Source organism: Staurois parvus, unplaced genomic scaffold (genome assembly GCF_062004578.1).
Source record: "Staurois parvus isolate SC_StPar_1 unplaced genomic scaffold, SC_StPar_1.0 ptg000340l, whole genome shotgun sequence".
Taxonomy (NCBI): Eukaryota; Metazoa; Chordata; class Amphibia; order Anura; family Ranidae; genus Staurois; species Staurois parvus.
This window is the reverse complement of record NW_028318136.1, coordinates 4,230,433-4,243,583: the sequence shown is the minus strand read 5'-3', so window position 1 is coordinate 4,243,583 and position 13,151 is coordinate 4,230,433. Positions and strand designations below refer to the sequence as shown.

Genomic DNA, 13,151 nt, shown 5'->3' with positions numbered 1-13,151 from the left:
AAGTACAAGAATATTAAAACAAACAACTTAAAGAAATAGTAAACCCAAAAGCCGGAATTTATTATATTGCAGCTTACTAATTCTTAGATGTGATGGCTGCATTAGTTTTCTTTTTTAGAGTTTCTTTCTTCTATTTTCATCTGGTGATCTGGCCATTGAGTCTGTTGTTTATTAAAAAGAACAATCTTTCTTGCAGTTAGAGAGATGAGACAAACCATATAACATTATCAGGGGTGCGTACAATGATCAGCTTTTATTTATTTGTGTAAAACCTTTATCCCAAAAGGAAAAAAAAGTGTTTGCTGTAACTGCTTATAAAGTGTTAGCTGGAGTTTGGCTTTAACTCTTCTAGTACATCTAATACTCCTCTCCCCCCAGACTGACAATGCTGCTGTCCAAATGTGTCCCCTGTGCTCCTTCATGCAGAGTGGCGGCACTATAAGACAGGAGGTGTGTTACTGGCCAGAGCACCAGGTGAAAACAGAGGGAAAAGCCTAAAAAATTAAACCTAATGCATCCACCACATCTAATGATACTGTAGGTAAGCTGCAATATACTACATTTTTGTTTTTTATGGCTCAATACTACTTTAATCCAAAAAGGAGAAACTTTGTTATATTTTAATAGCACCATTCTTTTACTAAAAGGGTAGTAGAGTCTCATGTCCTGCAACCAGCAGATATATTGTGAGGATCAGTACAGATTGAAGTAAGCTTCCAATAAAAACAATTTAAGAAAAAAGTGCAATTAAATAAAGTGAGCTGATTTAGTGGACCTCTGAAGAGCAGTGATGTTGTACAAAGCGTAGCCACCCACAGCAACCAATCTGATTGTATTTTCATCGGTTTAGAGCAGTCAGAACAAAGTTTGCCGGTTAGAGGCTCTAAACACGATACGCTGCTTTTTACTCTATGAAAGTCTTTATTTGCTCTCAGTGTTGTGTTTCTGTTTATGTTTCTAAGAACTGCTGCCCAAGCCCTTCTATTAAATAGTAAAAACCTTTCGAGTTTTATTGGGATAAAATCTTCAGAAGAGCAATACTCTCCATCCTCCCCTCATTTCTCTTCTCACTTTATCATTTTCTAGTCTTTGTGTTGGTGATTTTAAATATGATCAGCATACATTTCTCCTGAGAACAAGTTTATGTACTGTACAGAAATAAAATACATGAGAACATAACATAACAAACACCCAAAAATATCTTTAAGGAGGTTTTGGTTATCTTACCATTCTTGACCATCTCGATCTTTTCAACCTGTTTGGAATAATATTCCTCCACGACAGGCTTTTCCTTCTTTATTTTTTCTTTTATCGTGTCCACAGTGCTATTATATATAGACAAGACCTCTGTGGGAACTGTCATCTCCTCACTCTCTACATCTGGAGGTTCGGTGAGCTTCAGTTTACTAAGAATTTGCCCTCTAATGGCTTCAATCCTCCTCTTCTTCACCTGTTCCATGTCCACTGCCTTACACGTAGACATTGACATAGCCACATGGAGAAGGTCCACCATCAAAACCAATGACCACAACCACTGGAGTCCCATGGTCTAAATTTTATGACAAGGCAAGGAGAAGAACCTTCTTGACTTCCAGGCTTTAAGGGTTTCTTTATTACCTGTCTTGTCCCTCCAATTTTTCTCCACTTGGCCAATTTAAATCAAGACTTGTTTTGAGCTCATCATCTAACTATTGTTAGAGCATCCACTTGGAACCCATGTGGAAGAGTCCAGTCTCAAAGCTCAGATGATGTACAGCTTGGCCAAAGCATAACTTGACTTAAAAAAAAAAAAGAAGCAAAGTTTTTACACGAGAATAGTAAACAGCATCCCACCTGGGTGAGGATGTGGTGGAACTTTAAGCTGCCTTGGTGATGTCTGACACTCCTTAAAGTGTGTGCCAAAGTTCTCCTTGAAGAAGCTGTATTGGATGTGCTTTGAATGTAGTTTGCTCCCACTCTCTCCTATGTAATTTGATGGCCTTGTCTTTCAGCTTGCTAGAACATGCTTCTACCGGCCCCCTCTTTCTCTCTCTCTCTTCTTCCTCCTGTGTGCTGTAACAGGCTGAGGTTTTTTTTTTAATGCTTTTTCTGTAACTTCAGGCTCCACCCAGGATATGATGGTATGATTTTAAGTTTGACACACACAGACACAGAGTAGTTTAAGGAACTGTTGCTGGGTCCTGGGGGTGGTGAGGGCTCACAGTGAAACCTGATAATGTTTTATTAGAAAACAGCCGCAGCAGAATGTACTAACACATGGAATATCTCACATGACCACTGCATGCTACGATATAGGGAGGACTATCGTGTAACAATGTGGACCAGATCATGAAAGTAAAAAAAAAAGATCAGTTCCTTAAAATTGTCTGTGTGCCAAACTTCAATAGAAAGTTTTGTTAGACAAAATGTTTGCATGAATGATGCTGGCATTATAAGGAGACTGCATGTACAGTCACACACCCTGCAAAAAACTTTGACTTCGGTTTCTGAAGGTTCGTCCCCTCCAGCCTCTTGTACTTTACTACTGGTCAATGAGGCCTCCTATCATAACTATGGACCAATTGGAAAAAAAAAGTCCTTAGTGTGACTTTAATCACTGAAGCAGGAATATGCATAAAAGAGCTCTCCCGGTAGAGATGTGCAGGACGGAAACATTTGTTTTGTTATGTTTTTTTACATTAAAAAATTCATTTTGTTTCCTCATATTCATTATGTTAAAATGGTCTGTTTTCGGAATTAATTTCAGATATTCAGATTCGTTTCATATATTTGTTGTTCCAATTCAATTCGTATTTTCGGAAGTTATTTAGGAAGATTGGCTATATTCGGTTTAACGTGTGCATTCATTATTTCTGGAGATACTTATGCACTCTGAGTCATTCCTGCTAGTCCAGCTCACAAAGAGAAATGGAATGAGCTGATTGGACAATATCGACTGGAGTCACGTGAATCCAAAAGTAACGAATGGAACACAATCAAAGTGGTTCTAAAAGCAGAAGGTTTTTTTTTACCTTAATACCTTAAACCTTCTGGTTGCAGCTACCCCCCCTGCCCCAGTCCACCCTTATACTTACTTGAGCCCCTTCTCGATCCAGCGATGTGCATGAGAGCAGTGGCTCTATCAGGTTTCTCTCTCCTCATTAGCTCAAACAGTAGCGGGAAGCATTCACTCCTGCTGCTGTCAATTACAGCCAGTGAACCAATGAGGAGAGACCAGAGGGTGGGGCCAAACAGCGCTCTGTGTGTGAATGGACAATGTCCTTTCACAGGAGCATGGGTGGGGAGCAAGACTGCTCAAATGCTCTTACTGCATGAGGCTTGCTATTGGGGGCACTTGGCAGGGGGAGGACCTAGAACCACCAGCAGGGGACCCAAAAAGTGGAGGATTGGGGCCAGCGGCGTATTTACCATGAGGCAAACAAGGCTTTTGCCCAGGACGGCAATTTTTAGGGGAGGGGGAAGCACCATCCCCCACTGGAAAAAGGACCTGGTGAGCAGGGGCGAACTGACCCATGAGAGACTCCTAGGAGGATGTGGCAGCATGGAGTAAGTGGGTCCAGTCCTGAGAGCAGAGAGAGAGAGACTCGCAGAGACTGAGAGAGTCCGGGGAGAATGGCAAGGGTAGGCATCGGTTCAGGAGACGAGAGTGGGGGAGGCGGAGAGTGGCAATAGCGAGGCTCAGGGGGGGTGGGGGGGTGGAGAATGGTTGTTTGGCGGGGCCTGGGGGGGGCACTTGTCGGAGAGTGGCGGTAGTGGGGCCTGGGGCAGCACAACAACTAAATACATCACTGAGTGGCTCTTCTCTGTGCAAAACCATTCAGCAAGTAAGACAGTCATGTTTGTTATTTAAAAAAAAACCATTACAACCTTTCGAATTATTTTAATTTCAGATTCATTATTTATGTTATGATTCAGAGATTCTGATGGATCCATTTCCATCCAACCCAATACAATAAGTAGGAATCATTTTATTTCACTTTTATACCTTACTGTATTTATGGCAATGTGTTTCAATTTCATATGTAGTACATTTTTTATAATAATGAAAAATGTAATATAGAAAGAATCGGCTGATATTTAAGAGTCAAAGACTACCGCTCCGCTCTGATCCAAATAAAACAAAAGGATATGAATCAATCTGGATCATTTTTTATATCATTACATTATTTTGGATGCTTCAAATTTTTACAAAAGGCCCAAACTATCGCATCACATCATCTGAATGAAACAAATGAATACAAAGAAATTTGTTGTTTTTGTTATAATTTATTTCATATTATTTGAAATTCGTTACTATTGTGATTTGCAGATTCAGATAGATCCAAATCTCCGAATAATGAAAATTTTATCAGAATTTCCATTTGTGAATGAATTGCACATGTTTATCTCTCATTTTTGGTGGCTCTTTGGATGTTCTGCAAGGTGTGACTATACATTATGGCACCTACAGGTGCTTGCATTCATTCATACTTTTGAAAGGCGAAACTTGGCAGCTGAGCGCACATCTGAATTTGCATAATTTTGGGGTAATGTGCTCCTTGAACTTCAGATGTCATCTTGGCAGAGGGAGCCCTGCTGAACGGCCTTTTCAAACGGGCTTTCTGGTGAGGTCCGCCTGTCCGTTTTTCAAGTGGACCTGATCAGAAGCTCCATGCAGCTCTATGCTGGGCAGGCTGGGCAGCTGGGCAGGCTGATGTAAATGGACTTGTGTCTGTTGATACCCGGGTACTTCTGAGTCTGTCCAGGTCTGGAAATAAAATGGAAAATGATTGTGTCCTTTTCCATTTTTCCATACCTAAACATGACAGATCAGAGGTAGCCTGATGTACGTGGCCACAAGTCAGTTTACATCTGGCCACCCATAGAACTATCGTGGGTCCACCACTCTCCGTTGTGTCAATGTGGAATCAAACTGAACAGACATTGATGTCAAAAACTGACATCTATCTCGTTCAGCCCCAAGTTAGCAGGGGATCTGCTCATGTATTCTCTGCTGAACCGAGCAAAGCGCTCTCATGTGACAGAACCTTTAGGGAGCAGATGTCAATCAATGGGTCCGCAGCATCTAGCAAGAGACGGACATTGCAGAAAATGTTGAAGCAAGAAAACCAAATGCTTTGCTTAGTACTGGTGGGCATAGCACCCATTGAAGGAGAACATCTCTTTTTTGGTATCGCCTCTTTCTTCCTCAGTTGTCCCTCATTTGATCAGCTATGAAAACCTTTATACATTTTTACTGTTTAAAGCCTAAAAAACAAAAATCAGTGCAAGGGGCATTACTTCCTATTAATCTGATGTGTCCCTTGTGCTGATCTATATTATATATATTTTTCCAGGTACTCACATTATATAGCACAATCAATGTACACAGCACTTTACATATACAGTATATGTATTGTACATTCACATCAGTCCCTGCCCTCAAGGAGCTTACAATCTAAGGTCCCCAAATCACATTCATATACAGTATATACATACTAGGGCCAATTTAGACAGAAGCCAATTAGCCTACCTGCATGTCTTTGGAGTATGGGAGGACACCCACACAGGCACAGGGAGAACATGGAAACTCAGTGCAGGTAGTGCCATGACTTTGATTTAAACCAATGACCCCAGTGATGCTAGGCTGAAGTAGTGACTGAAGTAGTGACTGCGCTACCATCTATAGATTGTGTTCCATTCATAGAAGCTATAGTATAACTTCTATGAATGGGGGGGGGGGGCAGAAATAGCAGGCACACTCGGCACTCTTGAGCAGAGCCCATCACAGGTCCATTGCCTCTATTAACCCCTGCAACTCTGGAAAATTACAGTGGCTGGTGTGTGAGGATCAGAGGAGGAAGATTTCAAGTAATGCAGAAGTCATCAGCACAAGGGACACACTGGATTAATAGCAAGTAATATCCCTTGTGCTGATTTATCTTTCTTTTTTTTTTTTTTTTAAATTGTTGGTTTTAATTATCAAAAGTGTTATACTATACTAAAAATCTCATTTAACCTCCAAATTATTGAATTTTTACTACTGCTACCTACTGCAATTCCCTTATGGTATTTCAAAGAGCTTTTCCACAATGCACTAGAGTGAACAGTTTCTAAAGGAAACTTGTGCTAAGAGACATGCGGGAGTTACCATTGATGATTTCATCTACAGAAAATGCTAGTTGCCTGGCTGTCATTCTCATACAATGACTTTAGTATTTTCAGAGTCATTTAAACAAGTGTGCAGATCAGGAGTTCTGAATTCACTCTGACTTTACTGATTTGTTTCCAGGTCAGTGACTAAGAGAGAATTGAAGGCAGACAGCCAGCTAGGGAATGCTATTGCTAAGCTCACTGTGAAAGTACTAGTTGTCTGACATAATCCATTGGCTTCTGGTCAGTGGTTCAAGTTGTACTGAAGCCACTGGATCCCGACAGCCTGGAATCTACGGTTCTCAAATGTAACGTTAACAATTGCTTCATCTGAATTTCTTTCAACAGGTTACCTTTAACTGCTGAGTGGGTCATTACTTCATCCAGAGATTCATATCTTGCAGCTGGCTTCCCCGATCAGCACATCTCTATAGCTGTCAGCACCCACAAAGGTTCAGGTTGGTTTCCTTGGGTCCTGAACGGTAGTCTTTTGCACCAGAGATTGGCACGTTCAGTGTATGCTAAAGGCTGACAGAAAGAATTAGGTCAGTATGATACAGGGAGCATTACGTTACCTTTTGGGATTAGACTAGGGTTTAGGCTAGTATTAGGGACTTAGGGAAATTATTTTAAATGTTAAAGAGGACCTGTAACCTTGATAGTTTTGGGCAAAGCAACAAGGTCTCTTTAGGGTCTCTTTCACAAGGCTGACCAGGGGATGGTAAAAACAGGTGGTTGGGTCAGCCTCCTAAAAACTAGCATATTGTGATGAATTTAACATGGCTTGCCAAGATGACAGGTGGCACTCCCTATCAAACTTGCACAATCAAGTAAATGGGGCTGCGCCACAACTGCAAGCCAATGCGGCCTCTTGGTTCCATTCAAAATCTGAGCAATTCTGATATGGATGTAGCACCCTCCTACCATAGGATGCTAGGTAAATTTAGTTCTTGGCTTCTTCTGTAATCAGGGGAGCAGTAATTGTTTGTTCTGGCCTGTTCTGGGTCTTACAGACTGGGAGTTTCTTTGCTTCCCCTGCCTTTGGAAGAAGCTTCCATAGCTTAGGGCAGGGGGTTCAAAACAACCAGCCTGAATGTTTATTAGGGTCCAGCCAATCCCTGGAGAGGAGTGTCCATTAGGGGGGGTAGAATGGAAACACTGGAGTCCTTCTCCACAGGAGGGTTTCAGAGCCAGAGCTGCTCTTTTAGGAATCCAAGGGACTGTACACCTGCTCTAAAGGTCACAGCAGTGCCAGAGCTGAGGACCTGGAAGGACTTTACTTGTAGCTGATTGCAGAACCCCACAACAAGGGATTTGATTTAGAGAGGTGCCATCTCACTTACTGGACCATGTCCAGAGGAAGCTGGAAGGAAGCAGCTGTCCTGGGGACTTGTGAGTAGTGACCTTAAACTGGTCCTTAAACTGATGGCTGGGAGGTGTACTGCACTGGGTACCAACAAGCAGATGCCAACACAAAGACTTGTCAAATGGTCTTTAGCTGTGGGGCCTTAGACTGTTTAACACTGGCTACCACTTCTAGCAAAGGTTGTCCTCCAATTACTACTACTGAGCGTTTTGGAGTATTCCATGCTCAAGCTCCCTTCTCCTATTGAAGCTCTTCAAGCAATAAAATACCAAAAGACATCCCCTAGACTGTTTATTGGAGCCCATGTGAAAGGACTGTTGCTTGTGTGGATGGGCAGCCTTTGTACTTGTTGGGGAAAAACCAGATAAATGCCAGTGTCCACATGAGGTAGCGCTACATGTAGTAAAATAATTTGTTTGTTAATGTGTTAATTAAATGTTTAAAGAGGAACTCCAGTAAAATTTGAAAACTAGCCTTTGGGTGTGAGGGAAGTCCCCTCCTTTTTTGTCTAGGGTACCATTAAAAAGTTGTCCTACTTACCCTACCCCTCTCTCCCGCAGTTCCTCCTCTGTGAGCAGTCCCCAAAGCCCCTTCTCTTCAGCACTCTCTCCAGCAGTCACACTCCGACATCATCACATGCAATGCAGGACCCCCTGCTATTCTCACAGAGGGATAGTTGCACAGGAGAGAGTCATGTGACAAGAGGATGCATTCCCATCCTCCTTTGCTTCTGTTAGGGATCCGGGTATGACCAGAAATGGGTGGACTGACACAGGGAAGTAGCAGGTTTCAGGAACACAGGCGTAGTCAGGGCTGGAGAGGTGGAATGATCAGGCGGGCCGTAAGGTACCATCAGGCACCGCCCGGCAGGATCTCTAGTGACCCACAGACCAGGATTCCCCAGGGCGCGGAGTCTAAGCCCCAGTCTGCCTTTTCACCAGAGCCCCTGATGGTGGGTATGGACTTGGCGCAGGACTGAGACCAGGTCACGGCCCCTGAGTGCACCCAACTGTGGTAGATGGGTCCGCCGAGGGTATGTACCGGGGGAAAGCCTGATGTGAAGGGGCTGGCAGGTTTGGACAGTAGTGACTGGATCCGTGTGGGATGGATGGATCGTCTGGGTAGCATCAGGCGTAGTCAGGCAGGCCAGGTCAGCAACGTGCGGGCAGTGAGGTACCGGAGGAGCAGGCAGAGAATAGTCAGGGTCACAAGCCGGGTCCAGTAACTCACGGGCAGCGCGGTACAGAGGATCAGGCAGAAGGATGGTCAGGCAAGCCAGGGGTTCAACAGGAGAAGGTCAGCAGAGGTCAGGATCAAAGCAGGGTCAGCAACTAGGAAGATTAGCAGGACCACGGGATACCAGGTACAGGGGCTCATGGGAAACATACACCAAGGTCCTGATCACAGGCCTGGTCATTCCTTAAATACACCTCCTGCAATCAGCCCCAGGTGTTGGCTGACTGCAGGAGTGAGCTTCTGGCTGCTGAGAGCACCCGCTGGCCAGCCCTGGTACTGCAGCCAACACGGCAGGTGAGTCCCACCACCAGTGCTGAGTCCATTCCTGACAGCTGTGCTTGCTGCCTTTAGCTATAATAGACTATATAAACTTATATTAGGCGTTATCAGTCATCAAGACTTTTAGGGCAAATAAGCTACTTTCTGGCTGCCTAAAACAGTTCACTGGGTAAAATTTTGTGCTGCCTTGCAGTTGGGTGGGAAGCAATACAGTGAAGGCGACAGCAGTCCTTTCACTTTTATATATTTAAAAATGGTTTATAAGCTAATTTTAACTCTCCTGCATTGGTCATGTTACATACCATAAACCCAACGTGTCACTTCCATCCTATGACAGCCTTCTGATCTCAGGAGCCACAGAGGTCTCTCAAGTATTATGCTCTATTCCACCCACAGTATTACCATTAGAAGAATAATCTTTTTGGATGGAGGAAAAATTCTCACCAAATATTTTCTTGACCACAAAGCTTCATGTTACAAAATGATGGAAAACAGCACAGCTGACCTTATCCTGGGGTGACTGAAAAACATAAAGAATTATACGGGGAATAACAAGCAAGTTGTTTTAGAAACTGTTTTAAAGAGAACGCTGAACCGTTGACATCAGTACATACCCAGAGGAACTTAAAATCAAAATCTAATGTTCTGAAAGGGTCAGTCCACCTAAAAGTGATATTTTGCTTGTAGGTGGAGCATGGTAGACTGTGTCAGGCCTTGGTTTCATATACAGTATATTGCCAAAAGTATTGGGACACCCCTTCAAATCACACAGGTGTATAAATGCAAGCACCTAGGCATGCAGACTGGTTCTAGAAACATTTGTGGGCAGCACAGTGGCTAAATGGTTAGCACTTCCGCCTGGTAGTCTTGGGTCATCGGTTCGAATCCCAACCATGGCACCACCTGCCTGGGGTTTGCATGTTCTCCCTGTGCCTGTGTGGGTACTCCGGTTTCCTCTCACACTCCAAAGACATGCTGGTAGGTGAATTGGCTCCCGTCTAAATTGGCCCTAGTATATGAATGTAAGTTAGGGACCTTAGATTGTACGCCCCTTGAGGGTTAGGGACTGATGTGAATGTACAATATATATGTAAAGTGCTGCGTAAATTGACGGCGCTATATAAGTACCTGAAATAAATAAATTTGTGAAAGAATGGGTCACTCTTAGGAGCTCAGTGAAATCAAGCATGGTAACATGATAGGTTGCCACCTGTGCAATAAGTCCATCTGTGAAATTTCCTTGCTACTAATTATTCCATGGTCAATATAAAGTGAAAGCAACTGGGAACAACAGCAACTCAGCCACCAAATGATAGGCAACGTAAAATGACAGAGCGGGGGAAGTGCACAGTGCACAGAAGTCGCCAACTGTCTGCAGAGTCAATAGCTAAAGACCTCCAAACTTCATGTGGTCTTCAGATTTGCACAACAACAGTGCATAGAGAGCTTCATGGAATGGGTTGCCATGGCTGAGCAGCTGCATCCAAGCCTTACATCACCAAGTTCAATGGAAAGCATCGGATGCCGTGGTGTACAGCACACTGCCACTGAACACTAGAGCAGTGGAGACTTGTTCTCTGGAGTGATGAATCCCTCTTCTCTGTTGGGCAATCCAATGAATGTGCCTAGGTTTGGTGGCTGCCAGGAGAACAGTACTTGCCTGACTGCATTGTGCCAAGTGTAAAGTTTGGTGGAGGGGGGATTATGGTGCCGGGTTGTTTTTTAGGTTTTGGGCTTGGCCCCTTAGTTCCAGTGAGGAGAACTCTTAAGGAGTCAGCATATCAAGACAATTTGGACAATTTCATGCTCCCAACTTTGTGGGAACAGTTTGGGACGGCCCCTTCCTGTTCCAACATGACTGCACACCAGTGCCCAAAGCAAGGTCCATAAAGACATGGATGAGCGAGTTTGAAGTGGAGGAACTTGACTGACCTGCAAAGAGTCTTGACTTCAACATGATAGAACACCTTTGGGATGAATTAGAGTGGAGACTGGGACCCAGGCCTTCTCATCCGACATCAGAGCCTGACCTCACAAATGCGCTTCTGGAAGAACGGTCAAACATTCCCATAGACACACTCCTAAACCTTGTGGACAGCCTTCCCAGAAGGTTTAAGCTGGTATAGCTACAGAGGGCGGGGCCAATGCAATATTGAACCCTACGGACTAAGACTGGGATGCCAATAAAGTTCATGTGCGTGTAAAAGCAAGTGTCCCAATACTTTTGGCAATATAGTGTATATGTTAGATACTCCAGCAGTGAGACCTCCCAGTCATAATTTCCCACTCTGATTTTGTCCACCTGGGAGGTGTGGGTGTTCCTTACAACCTTTGTGCATTCCAGGTCCTCCTGTTGCTTTCTCCATAAAAAAAATACAACAGGGAACTCCTCATAAGGGCCACAGCATGTGTACAGATCCAGTGCAGAGATCTCAACAATAAGGTTCCCAAGAGATAAAAGATAATGTCTCCTGTTTTAAAGCTGAATTTCAGGCAAATATAAAAGATACAAAATGCAACTTCATATTTAAATTTTGCTGTTCGGCCATTGTACATAAATGACCAGACAACTCAATCCTGAGGGCATTTTAAAACATCCTCCCACTCACTCTGATCTGTGATGACTGTGTCCTTCTTTCCATGTGATTGCTGTGACCAATCAGAGTGATCACCTATGTAACCTAAAGCTGCATATTGCAGCCACTGGTCTGGCTCCTGTCATATGATCAGCAGAGGATCTTTTTTTCATGAGTACAGTGCCAGCAGAGCAGCCAGCTAGTATCCCTAATCACCTCCACTCCACTCACAGTTTCTCCAGAGCAGCACAATCAGCAACCAGTATTCTTGATCGTCACCAGACCAGTGAGTCAGAAACAGTGTTTTTGATTACCGCCAGAGTAGGGCCAGCGTCACCATACCAGTGTAAGTCGATAATAATATTCCTGATCACCACCACACCACTCCTGTGACACCAGACCACAGTAAGCCAGCAACAGTGTTCCTGATCACCACCACACCACTCCTGTGACACCAGACCACAGTAAGCCAGCAACAGTGTTCCTGATCACCACCACACCACTCCTGTGACACCAGACCACAGTAAGCCAGAAACAGTGTTCCTGATCACCACCACACCACTCCTGTGACACCAGACCACAGTAAGCCAGCAACAGTGTTCCTGGTCACCACCACACCACTCCTGTGACACCAGACCACAGTAAGCCAGCAACAGTGTTCCTGGTCACCACCACACCACTCCTGTGGGACCAGACCACAGTAAGCCAGCAACAGTGTTCCTGATCGCCACCACACTAGTCCCAGTTTCACCAGTGCAAGCCGACAACAGTGTTCTTGATTGCCACCATGCCATTCTCAGTGTCACCAGACCAGTGTAAGCCATCAATAGTATTTCTGATCACCACAACACCATTCCAATTTCACTAGACCAGCATAAGCCAGAAACAGTGTTCCTGATCACTACCACACCAGTTCCAGTGTCACCAGAGCAGTGTAAGAAAGCAATTGTGTTCCTGATCACCGCCACATCAGGAGTCAGAAATAGTGCTTCTGATCACCGCCACACCAGTGTCAGTGATCCAAACTATTGCAGCCAACAACAGTGTTCCTGATCACCAACACACCCATCCCAGAGTCACTAGACCAGTGCAGCCAGCAACAGATTTCCTGATTGCCACCACACCAGTCCCAATGTCACCAGATCAGTGTAAACCATCAATAATTTTCCTGATTGATGCCACACCAGTGTCAGAGTGACCATAGCCAGTGCAGGCAGCAACAGTGTCTCTGATTACTGCCACACTTGCTCCAGTATTAGCAGACCAGTTTAAGTCAGCAACTGTGTTCCTGATCGCTAGACATACCAGCCCCAGTGTCAACAGACCACTGTAAGCCAACAATAGCATTTCTGATCTCTGCCACAACAGCACCAGTGTTGCCAGACCAGTGCAGCCAATGAAATTGTTCCCAATCACTGCCACACCAGTGCAGGGTGGCCTCCTCCTGTCACCTGTACTGACCCTGGCCTGTTTTCTGACCATGCATCTGCCTGCTGTCTGGACTGATCCTGTGCCTGTTTTCTGACCACGTCTCTGCCTGCTGCCTGAACTGACCAATCTGC

General features: G+C 44.4%; 1 protein-coding gene and 1 long non-coding RNA gene across 2 annotated transcripts in view; one reads left to right on the top strand and one right to left on the bottom strand.

The window, feature by feature from the left end:
• Nucleotides 1-2,107, bottom strand: part of TGFB1 (transforming growth factor beta 1) — a 71,456-nt gene extending 69,349 nt beyond the window's left edge. The window contains exon 1 of the mRNA XM_089684257.1: nucleotides 1,228-2,107. Within this exon, the coding sequence (XP_089540383.1) occupies nucleotides 1,228-1,546 (319 nt within the window). The 5' untranslated portion in view covers nucleotides 1,547-2,107. The remainder of the gene's footprint in view (nucleotides 1-1,227) is intronic.
• The window catches only part of LOC149456963 (uncharacterized), a 129,019-nt gene that overhangs the window by 85,130 nt on the left and 30,738 nt on the right, over nucleotides 1-13,151 (top strand). The window lies entirely within an intron of this gene.